Source organism: Gymnogyps californianus, chromosome 3 (genome assembly GCF_018139145.2).
Source record: "Gymnogyps californianus isolate 813 chromosome 3, ASM1813914v2, whole genome shotgun sequence".
NCBI classification, from domain to species: Eukaryota; Metazoa; Chordata; class Aves; order Accipitriformes; family Cathartidae; genus Gymnogyps; species Gymnogyps californianus.
Genome location: NC_059473.1, coordinates 25101244 through 25126944, shown reverse-complemented (window position 1 = coordinate 25126944; position 25701 = coordinate 25101244). Strand labels below are relative to the sequence as shown.

The 25701-nt window shown below is 39.6% G+C and overlaps 1 protein-coding gene across 8 annotated transcripts in view; it reads left to right on the top strand.

Annotated features, from left to right (window-relative positions):
• The window catches only part of RPS6KC1 (ribosomal protein S6 kinase C1), a 92340-nt gene that overhangs the window by 7629 nt on the left and 59010 nt on the right, over window positions 1-25701 (top strand). For 4 of the 8 annotated variants that reach the window (XM_050893337.1, XM_050893342.1, XM_050893340.1 and 1 more), the window contains 5 exons: window positions 1746-1866; window positions 11025-11140; window positions 13181-13274; window positions 17679-17738; window positions 18571-18933. In XM_050893337.1, the coding sequence (XP_050749294.1) occupies window positions 1746-1866; window positions 11025-11140; window positions 13181-13274; window positions 17679-17738; window positions 18571-18933 (754 nt within the window). The remainder of the gene's footprint in view (window positions 1-1745; window positions 1867-11024; window positions 11141-13180; window positions 13275-17678; window positions 17739-18570; window positions 18934-25701) is intronic. The other 4 variants (XM_050893341.1, XM_050893343.1, XM_050893338.1 and 1 more) reach the window with 2 other exon arrangements.

Sequence of the window (25701 nt, the reverse complement as noted above, 5' to 3'; positions counted from 1 at the left end):
CTTTTTTAGTGGAACTGAATCTCATGCTCTTATTTTCTGGCAGCTTTTCACGTTGTCTCCAAGTACTGACAAGACAGTAACTTAATGTTTCAAGACTTTGCCATCTTAAGCAATTTTATGTTCTATATGCACACTGCTCAAGAAGTGCTAATCATCCACTTTCTGGATATTGGATTAGATGGAAGTACAGCATTGAAAAATTATTGTTTCTGATAGCAAAATGACTAGTTGGCCTTCTTGAGAGATTCTGATTTTTCTTCCCTTGTCTGTTGAACTCCACCAAGTACTAGTTGTAATTGAGTCCTGGAAATCTGTGCACAATAGGTGGGGCTGAATCAGGACTGCTAGTTTCAGTATAGCTAAGTTTATAAGGTGGATAGAGTGTTGCCATATTAAAGCTTTGCATATCTACTGTTAACAGTCCTGTTACCTTATATCTGCATTGTTCTGTAGGTAGGACTTGCATCTGCTGAAACTTAGAAGGCCTCTGACCTTAGTGTTTAAAAAAACCAAACGCCTTCCAAAACTCCAACAAAACAACAACAACAAAACCCCTCTAAAATTAAACCTTTTACTTAGTTCTAAATCTGATTTGGTTGAAAAAAGTAGTTTTTCAATTATGATCGCTCATGAGAAGGCAACCTCTTAAAGCAGTCAGAAATATTTGGAATCTTTTAAATTGTGGTTAGTTGTATTAAGCTAATTGAGACATTTGACTGATGGAACACTGGAATCAACTACTGAATGCATTGCAGTCTCTCTTTTTTTCCCATGTTCTATTTTAATCACTTTACATTAGTGTTGAGGTTTATTATGATGGCTTAGTGAGTCTGACCAAAAATGAAGCCAAGATACAAAATGTCTATGTTCATTTTTTTCATCCTGATAGCAAACCTGTTAGCAGTCAAGTGTAAATTTTGTTGCTCAGTTCTTTCCCTGGCCTGATTTTCCTCTTGGGTTCTCCTCCTTCCTTGAATGGAAAGCGTAAAAAGAATGGGATGGAAGAAGGATAAAGTAGATACCTGGCTGGGAGATGACTACTTCTTTCTGGAAAGGATGGATCAGGAAAAGCTGATGTAATGAACCAATGCTCTCTTTGCATTCCTGAAGCTGGAGATTTTGTCTAGATTACAAACATTGACTAGGAACATAGTCAATTTTTGATCAGGGTTATTAGTAATAAACCAATTTAAAATGTGGGCTTGCATTTACACCTGATCAACATTTTACATAAATTAGGAGCTGGTTTGTAGTCCTGGGTGTTTAATGTGCTGTCCTTAAGGATCCCTTACTTGTATTGATTTCTCTTCCCTCATTTTCTCTTTTGCTGTTTTCTCTTCCCCGTACCTGCAGCTGTGCCAAGCACAGCATGCTATTGAGCGCTGGATAGTGCAACGCTACTATTCGGCATTTTTTCCTCTCTTACTGGTTCCCTGTGTAGCTCTGGATCTCAGTGTGACTGAAACAGTTCTGCCTTTGCCCTCTCTGTTTCCTTCTTTCAGCTTTTACTTAATGTTTTTTTCTATGCACTGTAGTCTTATTAGCCAAAATGGGGGTTGGGGACAGATAATGACCATTTTCGGTGGTTGTTACAGTTGGCAGTTTAGATTGTATATTTTTGTTAAACATACCAGCTGAAGGTGGTGGTCTGATTTGGTTAAAAAAAAAAAAGTATTTGTGGTGTGATGCAATGCGAACAATGGACCTCACTAATACTTCTCTCCTCTCCCCTTTCTCTGCTTCAGATAGTCGTTTGGAAGAGATACAGTGACTTTAAGAAACTGCACAAAGATCTCTGGCAAATTCATAAAAACCTATGCAGACATACAGAACTCTTTCCACCTTTTGCCAAAGCGATAGTATTTGGTAAGCATAGTTTCTTCCTAACTTGCTGAAATTCTTTGATGACTCAGTATGTATAAATACATCTTGTTTTGCAGCTGCATGGAACTCTTTTCCATGTGCTTTTACTACTCAACTTTTTGGTTTGTTGTGTCTTACTTGTAGGTGTGCTGATGATATAGCTTGATACTTTTATTTATTTTTTTAACAGTGGTAGTTATGTCCTTGCTTCCATATGAAGAGATATTAGCTCATATTTATTGATGTATATGTTCTGTATCTTTACAACATACATTCCCTGTTTTCAGGAGCATAAAGTCTATATTAGCTTTGTGAACAGCACTTGAACAATCAATAAAGATTTTCATATATGACCTCTCTGAATTTTGGTGATAAGGTATAGTAAAGTATCAAGTGGTTGTTGCAGAAAAGAATTTTTTGTCTTAGGAATTTGATTGTAATTATGAATTTTATCTAGCTAGGCTTTTGAGATCACTTTTACATATAGCAGTTTAACTATTTCACCAAAACAACCCATAAAAGGATTGTGACTCTACATGAGAAATACATGGCAAAAAGTAATTAGCTCTTAAAAGCCAAAGGTCTTAACTTAATCCTGATGTATATGTCATCATGAATGAACTATAGGTGGACTTTCAGTGAAGTGGTATTACTCCATATAGAACTCCACCTACCACACTTTTTTTAGCAGTGTATTGTGTTTATAAAATAAAAGGTGGTTTTTTTTTTTGTTAGCGCATGTTCTTTGTGTTCAGCACAAACTGTTGCTGTTTTTTCGGTGTGCATGTATATCACACAATATGCAGTGGGTTTTTAAGCATTTTTCAGCATTTTTTAATGTGTCCAGCATATTTGGTGTCTTTCTTGCATGCATCTACCATATGCTTTGTGAGTGTTTCTGAGGCATTTCTAAGGTGTTGCTAACTGTCCAGGATGGGTTTGGTGCTTTTTGGTGTGCATCTACCATGTGCTTTCGAGCCTTTTTTCCAAGCATTTTAACATTTTTTTTTTTAGGTGTCCAACAAGTGTTTGGCATTTCTTTACATGCATCTACCATGCGCTCTTGGTTTGGTTTGGTTTTGGGTGAGCTTTTTGGTTTCTAAAGTGCTTTTGTGGTTACTAAAGCATTTCCGTGGCATTTACGAGTTCTTCTAGTGTATTGTTTTTTTAAAGCATCCAGCCTGTGTTTATGCTTTTTTCTGGTATGCACCTTGCGTGGTGTTTGGTGTGTTTTGGCATGCATCTCCCATGTGCCTTTTTTTGGGCAAGGTTTCTGATGTGGATTTCAGGCATTTTTTTGTTGTGTTTTTTTGGTTCCTAAGGCATGGCTGTGGTGTTCTTTGTGTCCAGGATTTCTTTGGTGTTTTTTTGGCGTGCATATACCACACAATTTTCTGTGGGTTTTTAAGTGTCCAGCATGTCTGGCCTTTTTTTGGCATACATCTACCACTTACTTTTTGAGTGTTTCTAAGGCCTTTCTAAGGCGTTGCTGACAGTCCAAAATGTGTTTGGTGCTTTTTGGTGTGCATCTACCATGTGCTCTTTTTTGGTGTGGTTTTGGAAGGCTTTTCAGTTTCTAACACTATCTTGGGGTTACTGAGGCATTTTCATGGCATTTACAAGTTGTTTTAGTAAGTTTTGGGTTTTTTTTAAGCATCCAGCCTGTGTTTGGTTTGTTCAGGTTTGGTTTGTTTTGTTTTTTGTATGTACCTTGTGTGGTTTTGAGCATCCAGCATGTTTGGCATTTTTTGGCAAACATCATCTATGTGCTCTCTGCTTTGGCAAGGTTTCTGGTGTGAATTCTGCGCTTTTTTTGGCGTGTTTTTTGGTTCCTAAGGCATTGCCATGGCGTGGTTGGTTTGGTTTTTTTTTTTTTGGCGTCCAGCATTTCTTAGGTGTAGCTTTTTTTGTCATGCATATACCACATGATTTTCAGCAGGTTTTTAAGCATTTTTCAGCATTTTTTAATGTGTCCAGCGTGTTTGGTGTTTTTTTTGGCATGCATCTACCGCATGCATTGTGAGTGTTTCTAAGGCGTTGCTAACTGTGTGGAAAAGGTTTGGTGCTGCTTTTTAGTGTTTTTTTTAAAGTGTGCAACATGTGTTTGGCATTTCTTTGCATGCACCTACCACATGCAATTACTGGGCATTTTAACAGGTTTTTAAGCATCCAACATGTTTGGTGTTTTTTTGGCATGAATCTACCACATGCTCTTTTTGATGTGGTTTTTGGCAGGCATTTTGGTTTCTAAGTTGTTTTTGGTGGGCTTTTTGGTTTGTGAAGTATTTTTGGGGTTACTAAGGCATTTCCATGGAGGATGCAAGTTGTTTTGTGTTTGGGTTTTTTTTTTTAAGCCTCCAGCCTGTGTTATGGTTTTTTGTATGGACTTTGCGTGGTGTTTAGTGTCCAACATATGTGGCGTTTTTTGGCATGCCTCTACCATGTGCTCTCTTTTTTGGCAAGGTTTCTGGTGTGGATTTGGGGCATTTTTAGGTGTGTTTTTAGTTCCTAGGGCATGGCTACGATGTTATTTCTGTCCAGGATTTCTTTCATGGTTTTTTTTTTTTTTGCATGTGTATGCTGCGTGATTTTCAGTGGGTTTTTAAGAGTTATTCACTGGGTTTTTTTGTGTGTCCAGTATATTTGGTGTTTTTTAGCATGCATCTACCACGTGCAATTATTGGTCATTTTAATGGGTTTTCAAGCTTCCAACATGTTTGGCTTTTTTTTGGCATGACTCTACCACGTGCTCTTTTTTTGATGTGGTTTTTGGCAGGCTTTTCAGTTTCTAAGGTGTTTTTGGACAGGCTTTTCAGTGCCTAAGGTGTTTTGGGGTTATTAAGGCCTTTCCGTGGTGTTTACATGTTGTTTTAGTGTGGTGGTTGTGGTTTGTTGTTGTTGGTTTTTTTTTTTAGTTTGTTTGTTTGGGTTTGTTGTGGTTTTTTTTTTTTTTTTTTTAGCATTCAGCATGTGTTTATGGGTTTTTTTATGCACCTTGCATGGTGGTCTGAGCATCCCGCATGTTTGACATTTTTTGGCATGCATCTTCCATGCGCTCTTTTTTTTGCCAAGGTTTTTGCACCTTTTTTTGGAATGTTTTTTTGGTTTCTGAGGCATTGCTGCCATGTTGTTTTCCATTGTCACGTTGTTTCTAATATGTTTTGGTGGGTTTTTAAACATACAGCACACTTACGGCATTTTTTTGGTGTGCCTCTATGACATGCTTTTAAGTGGTTTTAGCATCCAGCATGGGTTTGGCTTTTTTTTTTTTTTTTGGCATCCTTCTACCATGTTTTTTGGCATGCACGTAGTGCATGCTTCTGTCTGTATTTGCACATGTTTTCCATGCATTGTGCCTGTTTTCCATGTTTGTCATGCATGTTTCTTCCATGTGTTGTGCATGTTTTAGCATCCAGCCAGTGTTTAGTGTGTTTTGGCATGCATCTAGTGCCGATTTTTGCAGGTTTTTTGGTGTGTAGCATTTTTAGCAGTTTTAGTGGTGTTGGGCATGCATCTAGAGCATATTTTCCCACATTTTTTCCTCTGTGTCTCACATTAGCATGTTTTAGCATCCAGTGTGTGTTTTGCATTTTTTGGCATGCATCTATTGCATGTTTTTGCATGATTTTTTCCTTGTGTCACCATTTTAGTGTGTTTTAGCATCCGGTATGCTTTTGGCAGTTTTTGACATGCATTTACTACATGCATCACATGGAAAAATGTGTGAAAAACATTTTTAGCATTTTTGCATGCTTTTAGCATAAGCTTTTGTGCACTTTTGTGCATCCTAGCATTTTTTCATGGTTTTTCTGCATTTTTAGGTTTTTTTGTTGTTGTGTGGTGATGGGTTTTTTGTTGGGTTTGGGTTTTGGTGGTTGGTTTTTTTTTTATATCCTACTTTTTTTGGTGTATTATGCTTTTTGATGTGGGCTTTTTGGCGTTTACTATTACTTCGGATAGTCAATCCTGTCAGTTTGGAGAGTACCAAAACTGAAGTTGTTTAGTCAGCCTTTTTTCCACTGCTTTGTGTGACAGCACTGTAATACTGCCTGGGGTTACGGTTCTGTGGCGGTATTTGCTGGCCCTCCTTTGCCTTGAGTGCCGGAGAAACTTATGAAACTCTCCTGGAGACAAAACCTCAGCCTGAAAAGCACAAATTTTCCTTTTGATGTTTCAGGAGCAAATACTGCCACAGACTTGTAATTTTTGCTACTTAGTGTTCATTTTTGATGACTGCTGCATGTAGACATGGCACTGAGATGCTTTAAAGAATATAGTAACATAAACAACTTTGAACAAGTTGAAGTTAACTTATAACCCAAGTCCAGTCTGCCCCTACAGCTTTGGGGGAGCCTCTGACTTAACCCCGTGTTGTGTGGACCACCTAAGTGAGAGGCAAGGAAGCTGAACTCTGATGCAGATTTCATGGTTGTCTGCACAGAGCTGGGTAAAATTCCTCGTTTAAATTGTCTTTCACATCAGCTAAATTGTATCCAACTTTTGTGTAATTTTATTTTTGCTTATTTATGAAGTTGGAAGCAGGGTAAGTTTCGGTGCTATGTCAGAACTTGTGCACTAATGGTTAAATAGAGAATGTAGTATTAGTTTCATCTTGAGATGATTTTATATCTGATTTACGGAGTAAAGTGCTCACTGGACAAATTATTTACAAAGCTAATATTTGCCAAGCATGATTTAATTTCAGGTAGAAGATATGGTAGCTGTTCATAGGGGAGGAAAGAGAGGGGTAAAAGGAAAAGAAAATCAGGGTGGAAGAGAGTACGGGCTTCTAATATATTGAATAATTTTAAATTGCCAGAAATGCAAATTAGCTGTTTTTACACTAGCTCTGTAAGCAAGGGAAGAATTGAATGAAATCCCTTCTGAAAGACATCCTTCTTCTATTGTATTTGGTGAACAAAAGTGGCTGCAATGTACATTGTAAGAGAAGGAAATCTACAGAATATTCAATGTAGTTATTTACAAAAAAGCTCTTTGAAATTAAAACTAAACCAAAACAAAACCCACTACATTTGAATGAAGCCGAGCCACAGAAGAATACAGGAAAGAGGAGGTAATGTAAAAACACATTTTAAATGATTGGTACATGGCTGAAAGGAACAGAAATGTCTGATTCTTCTCTTCAATTTAAGAATTATTTTTTCTATTTAAAGCATAAAATTTTACTGTGTATCCTTCCATCTCACTTCTACACATAACTGTTGTGTGTTTTGTTTTAATTTAAAGCACTTATCTTCAGATCAGTCCTAGTATTTTTTTGTACTAGAGGAAAAATGTAATCTTAGTAGATTTTGAGTTTTTGACAAACTTGTTTTCAGTCTCATTCAGTTGGTGAGCTGCAAAGTCCATCTCTATTAAGATCTTTTGTTTTCAAGCTGCTTTAATGGAGCATTTCTGCAGTGTTTCTTCCCTGTGGTGATGTTTCACTTGCTGAAGCTTTTAAACTAGTTACCAATTAAAATTGCCAGTAGCTGCTGGCAACTTGTTGATTTTTTTTTTTTTTTTGGATATGTGTGCTTTAAATAATGTATACATATTGTTTTGCAGAGAGTACACTTTACAAAATGCACATGGGTGGTTCTGACAGTCGAACTTGTTGTAGAAGTATTAAACCTGAGCAGAATCTCAAGTTCAGCATTTAGAGTTTCAGGAGATGGTGTGGAGAACTGAGATGTATTTAAAAATGAATGGGTCATGCTGTGCTTCCATATTTCATGCAACCAAAGGCTTGCCACATCTGCAGAACTGAACTGCATTGCGTGTTTTACACCACAGGTTTTGATAATTATAACGTGCAAGTGCATGTATTTTTGTGCTGTTACAATAGAGCTGCTCGCATCAAAGCACAAAACTTGTTATGGGTGGGAAAAAGAAATCATCTCGCTTTTTCTGTACTTCACTTGAACCTTTTCCACCCATCTTATGGAGAAAACGTAATGAACTCGAGCATGGGAATCTAAAATGTCCTAACGGATCCAGCTGTTAAAACTTCCCTGAATTGTTATGCAGCAATTATGATACCTATTTCTGGGAAGTGATTACTCTCCTACCCTAATGTGCATCAACATAATTTCTTCAGTATTTTCAAACTACTTTTTTTTGTTGGACACTTTAAGTATTCCCATATGTTGGCTATATATGGCATTTTACCAAAATAATGGTAAATCTGTACTCAGCATGTCTTGTATCTAACAACTGCAGAAATGTACTCTAGTATAAAAAATACTTTCCCCCCCAGAAACAAAAAAACCCCAGATATTGATAACTTGCTAGCAGTTAGTCAGAAAGATGATTCACATTATAAAGCTCAGATAAGGATACTTTTTGGATTTGAAAATACCAAATGAAGTAGCATATTTAAGAATTGGATGTCATGTACAGTTGGAAGTCTTGTGAGAAACTAACTGAAACATGAATACAAACGTTGCTAGGTATTTTGTTGTTCAGATCTGCTCCACAAAATGAATTGTGGATTCTCTTTACAGAAATTTACATTTGGTTTCCATGTATATAAGAAATTTTAAATGGTTCATTGCTGGAGGAATAGCAGAACTGTGCTAATGCATTTGTTATGTGCTAAGATTGTAGTTGACACTTCCTAAAACCCTGGAAAGACTTGATCCCTATAATGAAGTTTCCATATGTCTGAGAGATGTAAAGAATAGTGGAAATAACATTGATTTAGATGCAGGAAGAATTCATGATAGAAGTGTTTGAAGAGTCAGCTGGATATCTAAGCACCTTTGAACATCTGATTGAGAAGGGTGATAATGAAAGTGTTGAGCAATACAAGATTGCTTGAAATTGTGAAAAAAGGGAGAGGGAGGAGTTAGGCAGGGTTGGCTGGGAATGAAACTGCCAGCAAGATGCCTGATAATCTGTGAACAAACCAGTACTGAATTATGTTCTTCCTTCCCCCAAAGTCCTCTAGTTCTGTAAGTAGTTGTCCTGATAGTGTATCATGATGCTGATGAGCTGGAAAATGTGACAGTGACTAATGTTTTAACGGCGCTGTTCAAACATGTATTTTATTTTTTTTTTTTTAGCTCAGCTTCCTAAGAAAATAAGGCTTATGTAATTGTGCTGTCAGAAAGTCAAACCTCTTACTCATGTGGCTAATATCAGCTAAATTTGAGAGGAAAGGTGGTTGCAAATGTAATTATATTTCTGCAAAGTCTGTGAAATGGCAGCTGAGTAAGAAGAGAGCGCGTGCTGTGGTGCTACCAAGGGCCGGGCAGGCTCAGCTCATACCTGTGAGTTTGCAGCTGCCTGGACAATTGGTGAATGCACACTGGTCAGCCTGGCAGTGCTGGTCCTGGCACGTCCTGTCTGGTGCCCAGTGGAAGTATTGAGAAGATGTGGATGAGGAAAATTAGTTTTTATTGGGTTTGACAGAGTAGATCGGGGAGAGAAAGGTCCCTGGGAAACCAGGAAAAATATAGAATTACTTGCTTGCAGAAGTTACCTGGTTTTGGCCTTGTTCAGTGTTTACTTCTTTGCAATTGATTTTCTATTTCATTACAACAGTGTTCATATTATTTTGTAGATTCATTTAACTGGCCTATGCTGCTGCGCTTTGAGGGAAGTTGTTTTTTCATGATGTCCTATTTTGTGTGGAATGAAGCAAAAGCCCTAATGCACCACCAGTGTTGCTCTGAAGACATAGGAAGTTTGATGTGCAGTTTAATAGAGCCTGATTTCAGTGTTACCACTCAATGTGGTAGCATTGCCTTTGCCTTCTTTCTGCTTGCTTGTTGCTCGCTTTTTTGTATGGCTGCTAAAGTTTGTACGGCTGAAAGGGCAGGGTGAAAAAGTCACGGAACCGATCCAGCTGAAAATTAGCCCAATGATGTCTTTCCTTTCCTTTCATGGAAAAATAACCCCCAAAAGCTTTGTTTGTGATCTTGTGAGTATGTGTGTGTCTTTCTAGTTTTATTTTCTTTTTTCTGGTACCACATGGGCAGGAGCTATTTACTTGAAGAATTTCTGGAAAGAATCCTGCTTTGATACTTTCTTCTGGGATTATTTTTTTGCTTGCTCTGAGTATAAATGAATTTTGCTTCTGTATTCAGTGTTTCTTTTGTCCTCTTCAAAGGTTAATGCCACAGAGCTGTCACAGGTGGTTCTTATTTTTCTGGTCATGCTGTTATAGCAATACTGTTTCTTGAACTTGTCTTCCCAGTCCTTTTTTCCCTCTGTATAGCTGTTCCAATATCTGTTTCATTCTCCTCCAATTATTACTGTTAACCTCTGCCCTTTCCCTTTTGTAAACTTGTAACTATTTCAACAACAAAGTGATGTTGATATGAAAAGCTAAAATAAGTTGTGTGCAACTGTGAAGAATGTGAATTTAAGGTAGCAATCCAAGGGTTTTCTCCTGAGAAGCAAATCTCTTCAGGTGAACTGTGGGATTATTTTTTCAATACGTTTTTTCTAATTGGAATGTCTTGGGTGCTGGGTAGGGAAAAGGGAAGGATCGTATGTTTTAGTAAATGAGCTGCTTCTCAGCTCTGCTTACCTCTTGAATCCAGGAGGAGATGAGACCCTGTCTGCATGGAGCTACTTCAGAGGAAAGCTTCAGTGCCTGGTAGCAGGGCTTCACCATCTCCCCTACACTGTCTCCTCCATAAATGGCACCTTGGAATTGATGGTCTGTTTGGGGGCTTTTAGCAATACTTTGTTTACTGTCTGCTCATATTGTGCGTTGTTCTTGAGAATATGTGAAGATTGCTCAGCTCCTTACAGGATTTGGGCCATAATCAAGGCTGACACTGACTGGCATATTGTCAAATTGTGCATGTATCATTTGTTGTTAGATAACACTGGACATCCGTTAGCGTCTCTTGGCTAATCAAGACTGTTGCCTCACATATTCTTACAATGAGAGGGCGAAGGATTCTTGTCGTAGCTGCCAGCTTTTATCATCCGAGTGGACTGCAGAAGACGGGACTCTAGGGACAATTGAGAATAGGGAGTTTGAAGATTTGCTATGTTCTCCTGAAGCATTGGAATGACTTTCATAGACTCAGGGCATTGTCTCCAGAAGGTTGCTTCAGTTTTGGGTTTTTTTTGTGGTAGTTATTATTGCAAAATAATTGTGTAGTTATTTCTAAAACTGTCAATCTATGTGTCTGTTCCAGGGAGATTTGATGAAACTGTGATTGAAGAAAGAAGGCAATGTGCTGAAGATCTGTTGCAGTTTTCTGCCAATATACCTGCTCTTTATAACAGCAAACAGCTTGAAGAATTTTTTAAGGTTTGTTAGTATTTGCAGAACTATTTGCTTCTTGCTGATATGAATAAAGTATAGTGCTGATTCTGCTTTACTTTATAAACTGCGGAGTGACAGTAAGCTGATCTGACATGCTTTGTGAAGTGACTGGGAGTTTTCCATTCACTCTAGAAATGTGGCTTTAAAAAAGAACCCCATGCCACACCTCTACAAGGTGGTAAGTTTTACAGGAACTTCAGGTGAAGGGATTTGGAATTTTTGTTTATTGAATGATGAGTAAAACCTGTGATGTTAAATCCAGGTGTTCAGAGGGGAAGTAATAAAAATATTGTCACTGTTTCTATATTTTATGTAGGTGTTTATAGTTTCAAACCAAAGGAAGGAAGACTGTCTAGACTGTTTTCTTATGGCCTGTTATGGATTCAGGTCAGTGACAACAAATTTGGCATATAACTAGTCAAATGTGCTGCTTGTACAGTTTTGTGAGAACCACTCTCCAAAACATATTTTAGGACAATACGTTGATCTGGACTTCCTCTTTATTACATCTGAAGCAGTTTGTTTTCAATAGTTCCTTCAAACCTCTTTATTTTCAGTAGCTTAGTCCAACATTCTGCAAACACATAAGCATAAATTTACATGTAAACATGTTAGTAACTCCCTGGAATTAAGGAAATATCAGCCAGATGAGCATGGGACTTAAGTGTATTAATGTGTTAAGTATATTTAAATGACACATATGCAAAAGCAAAATTACAGCGAAGCTTAAAAATCTTCACTTGTTTTCATGATGCGGTTATTGCAGAGTCCTTTAAAATACTTAAAATAGTTTTCTTTAAGCTTTGGTGGCAACAATGAGTGGGAGACTGAGTTAGAATATTTTACTTTTCAGTTTATTTGCATTTTCACTTTTTCAGTTCTTTGGAAATACTTGTGTGTTTTTGGGTGTTTGTTCAGAGCTCTCTTCCCCTCCTCTGCTTAACAAAAGTATTAGTTTTAGCCTTCCAATGGACCTTTTCTGGCTTTGCAAGGGAATGAATAAAACTAGAAAGACATTAATTTTTGTAGGAGCAAGTACGTCTACAAGTGGAGTTATGCAAGTGTAATAATTTAGGCTCATTTGTTAGCTGATGTTGTGTCATGTTGTCCTGTAAGAAAACCTTAGGTTTTGATCAGTCACCAGCTCAGCCCATGTCCTTTAGCTCTGCTCACAGGTGGTTTTGTTCCTTTTCAGATTTTGGTGCAAATAGCCAGGGAGAGAGAGACTTGGACAGTGAAATCTTAGAAACAACTGGAGTGCTGTGTGTATCTATGTACTATAGACTCCAGAAAAATGGGCTGGCTAGTGTGAAAATGCGCTGGGCTAGTTCAAGACAGATTAGCAATGCCCGTTAGTAACCCTGCCTTGGAAATGGTGCAGTTTCTATTAAAGTTGCATGGAAAGTGTGCACCTGAGAGGCGAAGCAGAAATTAAAAAAAAAAAATAAAATTTAGGTGGTTTCTAGTGCAATTAATTGTTCCTGTTACTGCACTTACCTTTGATTCCTTTCAGGTGTGGGAGGAAATAATGTCCTCCTCCTATGCCGGGATGGCCTTATCTTCCCTGTTTGTCCAGTCTGGACTACGACTGAACTCAAGATAGTGGGTCATGGGTGGGACACTAGCCTGCTGGACAAACACTCCTGTGTGAGGGACCTGCTGAGGCTGGGAACACCACTGAAGGGCACAGACTGTATGTACCACAAGAGAGCAGGAGCATCGCTGTTCTCTCCCTGTTAAACTCAGGGGTTTGCAGGCAGACCTGCTGCAGCCTGTATGGTTCAGGACTCTGAAGCTGCAGTAGGCTAACTGTTAGATACCTAGACAGTCTGTGGCAACCAAACATGGCCTAACCAAAACACCTTGTTTAATTTTGCAGGCGTATATAGTTTAATTAAATGCATTAACTCTAAAGTAATGGAGCATTCACTGGTTAGGAAATCTAGTTTTGACTATCACTTCTATATAATGAGACTTTCCATAGAGCACAGCAGCTAAATAATTCCTTGCCCTCTTTCTTTTCAGGGTGGAGAGGTGCATGATGGGTCTGAACTGATTGGTCCTGTTGAGCCTCTGTCTGACACTCTAACTGACAACCTGTCTGACTGCAGCTCTGAAGGTTTGCTTTCTCTTCTCGTGTAACCTTATAGCGCGATCTGTTTTAAAGCAGCACGTAAATAACAAGTGCCATATTTGTAGGAGCATTGGCATCCAGTTTCTGTTTGCTTGGTATGACAGAAATGCTGGAGCTGGGATTAACAAAAGAGAAGTTGGGCTCAGCACAGCTCTGTCTGCACTGCTGGAAGTTTGCTTTTAACAGGAAGTTTTCTGGGAGTTTGTCTAGTCCATTCTAGAAGTCCTAGTGCTCTATTGCTCAAAAAGAACTGCTTTTGGTGCTAACTGAACCCTCTGGTTTAAATGTACATAATCCTGCCTGCTTCCAAAAGGTTGGGGAAGCAGTGTGGTAGTGTTCACTGCTAATCATGACCCAAGTGTCAAGCTGTAAAAATTTGCAGAGAACTTTAAAACCATTTTGAGGTTGATCAATAAATACAAAGATGACTGTCTGAATTTGCCTAGACGATGAAAAACAGGTCTAAGATTTGAACTGCCCCATTAATTTCAGAGGGTTCTCATTCAGCTGTTCATGCTCTGGGTGTCACCATGCTTTCAGTGCTTAGTGAAATCCAGCAGAGAGTTGGTATTGTATTTTAAAAGTTTAAGTATGTCTTCTGGATTGAGCATATGGGAGTGGTGAATGTTAAAGCCTACTGCAGGGCTCAGGGAGATCAGCAAGTTAAGTCTCTTAAGAAAAAATGCTGGCAGTTTTTGTTTGCTGAAAAGAACTCCCTATTCTTGAAAGTCTGAGAGATTGTGTGTTAGAGCCAGTGCGTGCTATTTTCAATTGAAAACTGGAAATCCCTTCCTTAACTTACTGATGTTTTCTGATTGTGCTATGCCACTGGAGGGTGTGTCCCTTTCCTATAATTGCATTTTGTTAGCACAGTGTAAAGATGTACACGCTGGCTTGGATACCATGTGTAGAGTAATAGTAGTGGCACTTCACTTACACTAAATAATAGTATAGCTGTAAGGCAGGGACAGTCAGCCCAAATAAATACTGTGCTAGGGCTTCTTGCCTGCCTCTGGAGGCTGAGCTAGCTTAAGCATCTCTGTGGATAATCATCTGCCAAGTACCATGCAATCTTTTAGATATTTATGTATTTCTGAGTTATGCTTGGGTCCTTGTGACTTCTAAGAAATTCTTTTCCAACCCTTGAGATTTTCCTTTGGAACTGTTTTACACTCATGTATAAATACACATTATTATGTCAACACTTATTAAGCTTATTTGGGAGAGGGGGTGGGTTTCTTAACTACTTAATTTCCTCTGGTCTTTCTGGCATAGAACTTGCTTTGGTAAAACTCTGCTTGAATAACAAGAACTGCTTGTGTTTTCTAATAGTGGTTGGTTTGTTTATTTTTTGCTTGAGGTTGTATGACTTGCCACTGGGATCTCTCTATGTCAATAACTTTGTGCTTAGTTGAATGATACATTCTACGTGGGCAGTGAGTTTTGCATTTTGTTTTGTAGTATCTTCTATGATGTTAATGAACTAATGCCCCCACAATATTTCGTTTTGTGAAGGAAAAGGTATAGTGCTGTTTAATTACAGAGGGTAGTTATGATAAATACCGCTAACTAGTTTTAAAGGGGCACTATTTCCGTGAAATTTAACATTCCAGTTTCTGACAATGCACTCACTTTACACTGTGCTTTATAAAAGAAAAAGTGCTTCTAAAAATGCTTAATGTGAACGTTTCTATTCTTTATTCACAAGGGCCTTATTTTTAGAAGAAAACCACTTCCTTTATGTGAGATAAAATATTGAAAAGAAAAAAAATGCTGTAAAGTAGAAAAATTCTTTGATACCTTTCTGAATCGGCTGGAGTGCTTTTAGGGGATACTTGCAACAACTATGAGCACAGGATTTCCAGATGCCAAATGTGACTTTTTGTGGAGTTATGTTTTGCAAAAACCTATGTGTCTTCCAGCTCATATTTTCTTATGTTTGAAACCAAATTTTGGGCAGGGGGGAGACTAGGGACAGAAGGAAACATCTGTCTTTTAGTCCTCTAGATGGCAGTGGCAGTACTCGGCTCTGAGTCCTTTCCTTGCCTCTCCTCAGGGCATCCTGCCTGCATCTAATTTTTCCCAGTGTGATTATCATAGTTAACTGTGACTAGTTCACTGTGTTAGTTTTTGTGAGCATTCAAGGGTCTCCACGTGGGCACTGCTCCTTCAAGCTGTTGTACTGAGAAGTATCAAACCCATTCCTTAACAGGTGCTGGTGTTTGCTTATAAGGGTGGGTTGTGTTTTGTCACTTTTACCTGTTCTTTTCGGACAAAGTTCATTTTGCAGAAGGTGTGCACGTTAATGGTAGAAGATGCAAATTGATGGTAGTACAAATGTTTTTGTACCAAAATAAGCAATAAGTATCTTGCTTGTAAAAGCAGTTTGGCAGTTCATGCTTTCACAGGAACCTGCTTTTCAAGAGGCCAGGTTACCCAGGCTTTCCAACAATTTTTGGAAACTGCACTTAGTCCTCATATATCCGATGAAATTGCACAAGGCAGAGACAAGTATAGGAATCTATGTTCAGTTTCAGCATCATTTTACTCATCTAATATTCCTGACAAACAGTCACTCTGCCTTCCTCTCTGGGTACGTGGGATAATGTTCAAATGTCCAACTTCCTCTCCAAAAGTCTTTCTATACCAATCGCCAAATTCTTTAGAGAAATTCACCAGGAAGCTCATCTTTCCCCCCGCCTTCTCCTCCCCCCCGCCTTCTGTTTTACCACATTCACATTATCTTCCCGGAAATAAGCATATGCAGTTCAGACTCTTCCTACCTCTTGGGCTGACTGGAAGCCCCATGACTGTGGTTGTGTGGTGCCAGACCTGGGCTCTAAACCTGACCTTAAGCAAAGTTTATTAGCTCAGGCTCTGTGCCATGCTAGCTGTGTTCATACAGCTCCTGGTCAAGTTGGCTGCAAAAGAAGAGCAAATGTAGTTTTTTTTGGACTGTAGGGAGAGGAACGTGGGTCTGTCTGAAATCTGCTGTGTGGACGTGCTCTAATTCATCTTGTCTGGGTGGCCAGCACACCCTTCCCGCAAACCCCCAGCTTTTCGATTCATTCTCTCTATCTGCACCCTTTGTCTGTCAGTCAGCTCTGCTTCCACCTATACATTCCCTAGCTAGCAATTTCTCTTCACTGAACAAAATAACTTGACTCCTCTAAATGTTATTTCATAAGTTCTCAGTCCTCTGCACCCAAATTTGACATTGCTCTCCCTAAATTGGGCAGGTGAAAGGCCCGTTATTAATACGCTAATGAATGAATCTTCTGTCTTCCTCCAACTGTTCTGTTGTGAGGTTGCCTTCTTTCTCACAGGACTTGGGGCTACACAGGCAGTTTTCTTCTCTGTGTGGACACTTTGCTTTATGTCCCTCCCCTGAAAAGATCAGGAGCATTGTCTTCTGTGCACCCTGTCCCCTCCTCTCAAGTAGACTTGTGTCACTAAGTATCACTGTCGCTTGCTTTTCAGACAGAGTGGCTGGTAATCTGTTCTCCTTCTGTCTTTTTCCTCTCACTCACGTTGAAGGAACTGCTAGCTTTTAGAAAAGCAGTATTTCTACAGTGCCTTCTTACTCCTCTTCCGTAAGTTGTAAACTCCCTCTAACTCTAGAGTTGCAAAATCAAAAAGAAAGTTTGAGTTAGTTGCCTTTGTGTCAGCTCCTTGCTACTGCCACATACTTTTTGAAGATAAGTCAGAACACGTTACCTGATAACATGGATAAACTCTTGACTCTGTCGATAATACAGAAGAAAACAGACATCAGGTTTTAGCTCAGAATTTACTTTCTCTGTGTGTACAAACAGCTAAATGTCTTGACCTTGTTGCCTGTTTTATTGCCTCAGTGGGTACATGTGCCAAGGTGATAAAACAAACTGCTACTTGATATCCAGGTGGCACTGCCGAATTCATGGCTTGCTCCATATGTCTCATGCAGGGTACTATTCTGGAATGACATTTTTGAGACTGAAAGCTAGCTTTTTTTTTTTTTTTCCTTGGTGTGTAGGTCCCAGCTTTGAAGGCTCTCCTGTTTTAAGTCTCCTTAGCTGTAAATCATCAGAGCAGTGAGAGATAGGGATTAAAGTACTGCTGCTGTTGAAATTAGGTGAGTTGGAGTGCTGAGGTTTGAATTAGCCCCCCCCAAGCAAACACCTGGGTTTTGTTTTTTAACCTCGGAGGTGACAAGAAATGGCAAATCTAATACCAGTGTCACAATTTTAATGGTGATGGATATCTCTGATAGCTGGTCAAAGAGCAGTTTCATATTATATACTTTTACCTGTAGTAGGGTCATGCCCTTTCATTTTAATGGCAAGTGAACATCTAATCTGTTGTACAAAAGGATGTCAGAAACATTTTTGTCATTCTTGTCCTTTTCAGTTCGAAAGGATTTAAGTGGGCTTGATGATGTGACGCTTACGAGCCAATCAGAATGTGGAGGTGAGCTCTAGAAGCTGTTTCCATTACATTTGTGGAATTTAAATTATTAGAAAGTCATAATTATGAGTGAATGCTTTTTGTGAATGATAATCCTTACAGAAATGGTGTATGTGTAAAATATCTTTGTTGCCATTTATTTCCAAATAACCCTCCTAAGTTGCTGTGGTTTAGTTACTGAAGGTCAGCTTGCAGTAAGTATATATACTTTTAGCTTATGGCAAATGTAAAACAAAAAAATGTTAGCTCAAAGTTCAGTGAAAGAGGTGTAAGCTAATTCATTTTACCACGTTAGCAATGAAAGAAGGCTGTACATGATAGATGTGAGTTAGTGCTGCATGATGCATAAGCTGACAGTAACTCTGTGTTAAATTCAAACTCCGAATTTACTGGTTTTGGGATGCTTCGTCTTACTGATTTAAAACAGTATGTTGGGATTTCTTGCAACAGTAATTTGGCTCCTGCTGATTGACTTTTCTAATAGCACTCACACAGAAAGTGTTAGTTTTATAATTTCCTGGAGCCCAACTTTGAGCTCCAGGTTTTGAAAATTTAAGTTGGGTGTTAGATGTTGGTTTCTTAATTCTCAGTATTAAAATGAAGACCAGTTGCTCTGCAGAGTCTGTAGCTAATTTTAAAAAACATGTTTCTATAGCTACTAAAAAATAATTTTTAAGACAGCTTTACGTGCAGGGGATTTCTGTGCACAAAGTCTCAGGAAGCTGCGTAAGTGAGAAAGAAAGCTAAGATCTTTGGAAGGGATAAAGAATTTTGGAGGTTCCTAAGGTATATGAGAAATCTAGTATAATGTGTGTCTTTCTGACTGTGCTTTCAGGCTTCTCCAGTGACAGTGACCTGATCTCTCTGACAGTCGATGTAGATTCTCTTGCTGAGTTAGATGATGGAATGGCATCCAACCAAAGTTCTCCCAGTAGAGCTGTTGGCCTTTGCCTTACTTCTGAACCCCCAGTACAAAGCACACTGGCACCTGAGCAGGAGTGGAGCAAACCTGAAGGAGAGAGGGAAAGCCATAGTTTGTTTACTGGAAGCTTAAAACCCAAGCCTGGCAAACAAGACTACTTGGAGAAAGCAGGCGAGTTGATAAAACTGGCCTTGAAAAAGGAGGAGGAAGAAGATTATGAAACTGCCTTCAGCTTTTATAGAAAGGGGGTTGATCTGCTTCTGGAAGGTGTTCAAGGTATGGGTCTTCCCATTATGTTTGCCTTACCTTTGATTATGTGTATTTGTTTACGGTGTTTCCTTAGTTAATATCAGTTTACTGCATTGCAAAGAGGTGATACGAAATGCAGAATGATGTGTGCCTGGCTTTCGTGTGCTTGATAGCTGCTGTGCATATGAGAGAGAGAGAGAGAGAGAGAAATCTTTTCTCTCTAAGACTGAATGATAATTTAGGGTCTCATCTTCCAAGTGCCAAATATCTTCTCTTAAAATTGCGGCACAACCTTCGACTTGCAGGTAAGTAGCAAAGTGCTCCACTTTTGCCTCTTTCCTTTTTATTACCTAGGCATTAATTAATATGTGGCACTTGCAGCACTGTTGAAACATTATTTAATTTACATGGTTAAGTGAGGATTAATTATCCCCATTTTACGCATAGGGAGAGGCAGACTCAGGTTAACTTCCCAGTCACAACAGGATTAGAACTATTCTTGGCTCACAGCCTCTTGCTTCTTCCACTAAACTGTTCTCCTTTTGTAGCTAAAGGATGCAACACAAACTTACATGCCTGCAATGCTAGAGGAGAACAGGATTATGTTTTTTTCAAGACTTTGGTGTGTCAATATATGTCTGCAAAAGCTGTTGTTAACTGACTATATGCAACTACATGCAAATTTCTGCAGAGTCTCCTTGCACCTTGTCAGTCAGGGAACAACTTTTTCCCCTTCCATCTCTAGTTCTTGAGAATCTAGAGTGATAACCTCATATATTTGCATTTTGTCCAACAGTGGCTTAAAAATATAAAGCACGGGAAAAGATTTGTTCTTTCCTGGACTGAATTCAGGGTCTGTGTATTGTGCTTCTGTCCCATGCAGATCGAATGAGTAAGATTAGAATTGTAGCTTTGTTTGACGGTATACAGCACAGATGCATTATGCTGCTCCAGATCGGAACTTAAATGCTAATGTACCAAAGCATACACTAGCAGAAGCCTTTGCTGCATCTCAGTACGATGCACAGCAGTGGTCCAGACCCTCTGAACGGTTCTAGGAATGGAATTTACCTGCTGAGCTGCTTTAATGGGGCCTGGCAAAAAATAATAGATAGGTTACTGATGAAAGCTAGAGGTGTGGGCCAAGATATGTGCATAGCCTTTTCTTAAAGTGTCTTATACTTTTTGGCAAAAGTAAATCCACCTCTTTCTTTCTGAGTCCCAGCAATGTCAGTAGGGTTGCTGCTTTGCTGGTTGTTGTGGGTTTTCAATAGCATCCTATCTTTCGTTGCCCATGTTGTCAAAATGCTTTTCATTCTTGATGTTGAATGTGCTGGCAGTCCTTCTGTTGGAGAGCCCAACTATCCTTTCTTTGCTGATACACTTCTTCATAGACCTGTGTGCCATTTAGTTATGGTTTTCTGAAGAATATCCTGTTTTGTCATAACCACTTCTGTCTTCTTGCTGTGATGCAGTTTTAAACTGACAGTTCAAGTTTCAGCTTCAAAAAGCTTTCTTGATTAAACAGTTTCAAACTGTTAGGGCATGAACACAAGTTGGGCTATTGCACATCAATTGAGCTGTGGTAACTATGCATGCATACTTGAGTTGTGGCAGTGGTTAAACATGTTGGCTTTGAATCCATGGTAATCCTTATGGTAATATGTTTACCTTGAAGTTGTGAAAGGCTTTTCTTGCATGTGTTGTAGGTGACTTGCTCAGCTGATGCATACTGACTTGTTAAAATAGGGTGGGTTGAGCTTTTTACTTACATTTGCTAACATTTCCTGCAAGGACTTTTGCTTCTTTGCTGTTGACTAGCTACTCATCCAGCTACCTCAGACGACTGCTAATCCTTTTCTCTTGCCCACTGGTATTCATGCTTTTCAGGCTAGGAAAAAATTCAAGGAGTCTTAGAAAAGTGTGATATTCTGCCCTGTTTCCCTGATGCCACTCAGATAGTACAGTGAGTGTTATTAATAAATTTATAGTGGTGGTACCTCTGTGTCTGTGTGGGTGGAGGTGTTCCTGATGGATGAAGAGATGTGTAGCCAGCACCTGCAACTTCTGTGCAGTTCCTGACATTGCATCTGTACAGCACAGGAGAGGTAATAATGGGAATGAGTTGCTTTTTAACTGGCATCTTATTCCTTGGGAACATAAATGTACACAGGCTAGTTCCTAGCAGTCAGCTCTTCTTTCTCCTTTCTCTGTGTTACCTTGCACGGCTGTGAAGGTGGAAAGTGAATGAATGTTCATCCTCTGCTGGGTGCTTACACTAGATTTGGGTAGATCCAGCTCATTTCGTGTCCCATTCTCTTTGGAGTTTCTGCAAGCTTGCAGGGAGACACTGATGTCCTCTTTATAATGACAGGGCTGATTCAAATGCCTTCCTAAAAATATATGCCTTTTCAGGATATATGAGGACAGTAAAAAAAAACCCCAAACCAACAAAAAGCCGTGAATAACTGTCTGTATCACACTTTTTAATGTAGCTACTTTGTGAAGGTGGTATGTTTAGCATTGATATGTGAATATTCACTGTATGTTGCAATAAAAAAAGATACCTTAACCTAATCACTTCAGCTATTTAAACACCCCTGGTTATGTATTTCACATGGATAATAATGTGCTCCTTTCAAAGATAAGGATGGTGCAATTGTTACAAAATGCCTCCGGTCTTCTGCCATTGATTATTTTCAGCCTATTTTGTCTAAATAAGCCTTTGTAATATCTGAAAGTGAAACGCAGTGTTCATATATACTTAGACACATGTAAAGTGACATTGCCTTTCAGTGTACAGCCATTGCAGAATGTGTGGCCTCTAGAACGGACTGGAAGTGACTTTTGTATGTAAAATGGTAATACATATTTTTGCCACGTGGTGGCACTAAGAAAATAGAAATTGACACCTGAAAATTGGACTCGGGAAATGTAACCAGTGTAGCAGGAGGAAAAAAGAAACATCATCCGTCCTCTGTGTTTCAAACTTCTCTCAGAATTACCTCAAATGTAATGCCTCTGTAAGTTGGTTAGATGTACCTGAAAGATAAGGGTGTCTCTGTCAGGCGTTCCTTTAGGCTTGGTACAAGATCTGCTTCCTGCTTAAGGCTGCCTCGTCAAAGTTGTGTACAAGTAGGTTTATTACTGCAAGTTTATAGAATTGTGTTGTTTAGTTTGAAGTAACTGGCCTCCATAAAGGCTGTCGGAGCACACTTGAGTCTGTTATGTTCCTGACGACTTTCCAGCTCTCTGAGCTGATGGCACTAATGCTAGACGAGGCAGGTGTTGCATATGCTTACACCAAAGGAATGTCCATCTTGACTTTGTTTTCAGCACACAGCACACTCTCAGAAGTATGATGGTGTTAATTATACTGCGCAAGGTGCATATGTATTTTCCTCTGCTAGTCTCTTGCAGAGTTTTAGTACTAAACCTTTTAATGTCCTATTCATAGTCCTGCCAAAAGGCCTAATACGCATGTCACTTGGGGAATGAACGCTGTCTGCGCTCCTAGAGGCTGGTGTATACCTTGGACTCTGGGCATCTGCTCTTTATACATCTTGGGCCTATTTCTGCTCCGTACATGCATTTTAATATTAAACATGTTTGTCAGTGGGAAGGAGAATGAATTCTTGGACTGGCAGTAGAGCCCTTGGACTGCCGCTGAACTACCTATACCTCTTGTACCTCCCTGTTTCATTTATACCAGAGCTCCCTCGCGTGCGGTGAGAGGGAATAGCTGCCATCATTTCCTTTTTCCTCTGAATACGTACTGATTCTGCTGCCCCTCTTGTGTTTTCTGGGCATTGCTGTGTGCAGGATTTTGGAGCTTTTGGAAGGCAGGTCTGTAAGGGTTGTGTAGGATGGCTAAACAATTCTCCAGGAGCTGAAACCTTCTGGAATTCAAATTTTCTGCCTTTTTAAGCATATTAAGTATACTAACTGATAGAAACTTTGGCTTACAATTATAGCTGTTCCTTTGTTTTGTTAGCATGTCAGAGCACTTTGAGGTCAATGCGTTGCTTCAGGCCTAGTGATGGAAAAAATGCACTAATCGATAGCAAGCCACCAACTTCTAGGCTGGAAGTTAACTGTGTTTTATGCGAAGTAGTGCTTGCCCTGACTTTGGTGTAGGGCATAGTTTATGTTAGGAAAAAATAGATCAGGAGGCTAAAATTATGGAAAGAGTTTTTTGTAATAAAGGAGGGAGTCCTGTTTGTATAAACTGCTCCTCTTTTTCCAACTCCAGCCGTTCTCAAGGTATATCCGTTATGGATCTGGGCAGTCTGAGCTGTGTGATAAACACAGAGTTAACACTATTGCTTATTGCTGGGTTTCAGTAACTTCAGGCACATGATGAAGCAAGAACGCTTCACAATATGGTCAGTCTAATTCATGTAGAAAAGTACAGGATCTAGTCCATGTGGTTTAGAAAGCAAATGTGTTCATTGCTGGTCTGTTACATACAAGGCTTCATGATACATATTAACATCCGAAGGGAGATGAGCCATTTAGTCTGTCAGAGATTTGGGGTGTTTATTCTCACAGGTGTAGCAGCTGTGGCTGGGCACAATGAATATTTATTTGTTTTAGGGGGCTGGTTCAGCTAGGCAGCATGGACCTTGTTGCATGAAGTATGTGATGCCTCTTAAGTCACAGCAGCCACAAGCTGTTTTCCAGGTATCTGTGTTTTGCATTAGGTATCTACAACTTCTAGATAAGCTGCTGGTGTCTTTGAAAGCAGACTGCGAATGTCAGTTTTGCACTGCTCTGTGCTATTTTAATGTTTATCCAGTAAACAGAGCTGGAACAAAAATTACACAAATTACTGGAACCTTGCTAAAATGACTTTGACTTTTAACCCAGAAATGCATATACAATGAAATGCTGGGAATACTTTGGACAACTAGATGATATTTTTGGATATACTGAAAACAAACCAACTTGTGCCTAATTACTGGGATTATGATGGGCTATGATTTGAACTTGTGATGGAGCCAGGGATGCAAACAGGAGCATGCTTGACAGAATGCCAAGAAGACAGTACTTTATGAAAAGAGGAACAGCTATGGCTGTTCCACGAGGGCGTTTCTGGCTTCCAGAGTGAAAAGCACCTTTGCTTGTTTGTTGAATGGCACTTATGAAGACAACTTCTGTTACAATACAGTAGCTATTTTAAGTTCCTTTCACTTGTTAAGTCCTCTAAGTAGTGTTTCTCATTGAGAGTAACAATCTCTTAGGCAGTTTCTGAGCTACCCAGCAGCTGTGCCTGATTGGAGCAACGTCTTTGAGGAAACAACAGACATGTTTTCTGAGAAGATGCATTGGGGTGTGAGCTGATGTCTGCAGGGAAACCCTTAGAGTTGTGCTGGGCCCCACAGGGAAAGGTTAATGACAGGGTGACTGATGGAACTGTAATTCTCCCCAACCTGATCTCAGACCTCTGTGCTCCTGTGGTGTATCATCACTCGCATTATTTGCTGTTGTAGCCTTATGCTTCCACTGAGGCTGGAACCAGTCAAGACAAAAATTTCCTGCCCCAGTTCCTTCCAAAGGAGCTGAAAACCATCTCTGTTTCCTGCTATTGGACTGTGAGGATGCTGTAGAACTGTTTGGGTTGGGCTTTCTAAGCAACCATACAAAGTGCTCCCTCTTTCCTAGTGCTTCATACAACTTTGAAATCACAGTTGCTGTTCCAGAAGGTTAGATGTTTGTGAGAGGACTTGTCTGTTGACAAGCAGCTAGATTAAGAAGGGATGTTGGAAATACTGTGGTTTGCTTAAAAAAAAGTCATCTAATCCCACTGTGCTGCCAGTGATGCTGAAACCCATGCTAATATGGGCTATGAGCTATTCATGACTGAAATGTGTTGGCTTCCAAGCCCACTGCAGACCACACAGAGCTTCAGAGCAGATTAGTGCTATAGGATCCATCACTGTGCAGTAGATGCTGGGTGGATCACCCTGAGTGATGTCATTCCATATGCAAAAGTACTGGCTTTAGATACTTCATCATGGCAAAACACTAAAATACAGCATCTGCCAATAAAGTATGGTGAAGTTGGTTAATGTATAAATACAGCCAGATTCAGCTATGTAAAGGAATACTTAAGGCAAAGTTCCACTTAAACTGCGAGACTTCTCTGCACCAAGAGGCTGATAAAGGTCTGGGGTTTAGTACTTGCTGCACAGCTTAGAGCCTTACAATACATATAAAGGTGAATTGTAGCAATACCTGTAAGCCAACATGTAGGGCATGATGCAGAGATGACTCTGAATGTGGTTGCTTAGCATGTGGCTGTTAAAGAATGAATAAATATGTGACGAGGTGGGCCTTACAAATCTGTTCTTTCTTCCCTCTTCTGGGGGACACAGCTAGCTGCATTGGCTTGGTGTGGATCTGACCTTTCCAAGATTTCTGAGTCTGTCCTCATAGCAGCTCCTTGCCAGGTTGCTGCTTGTGCCCAGCCTCTTCGACAGACCTCTCTTCCTGCCTGCACAGCCTTTTATCTCAGCTGTTGTTAGCCAGCACTTAGCTGCAGCTAAGTGCATTAATCTTCTTTTGACTGTTGCTATGTGGGGTTTCTACCTCCCATCAGAAGACCTAGTAGGGTTGCCACACTTCTTCCAGCATACAGTGTAGACAGAACAGACTGATCTAGGTTATAGTGCCACTTCTGTCCTTAGGTGAGAAAACTGACGTCTCTGGCTGCAGAATTAAATGCCTCAGGCAGTGTAGGTAAATTGAGGCAAATTACTAGCTGGAAGAGAAAAATTGCATAGATATGTTTAA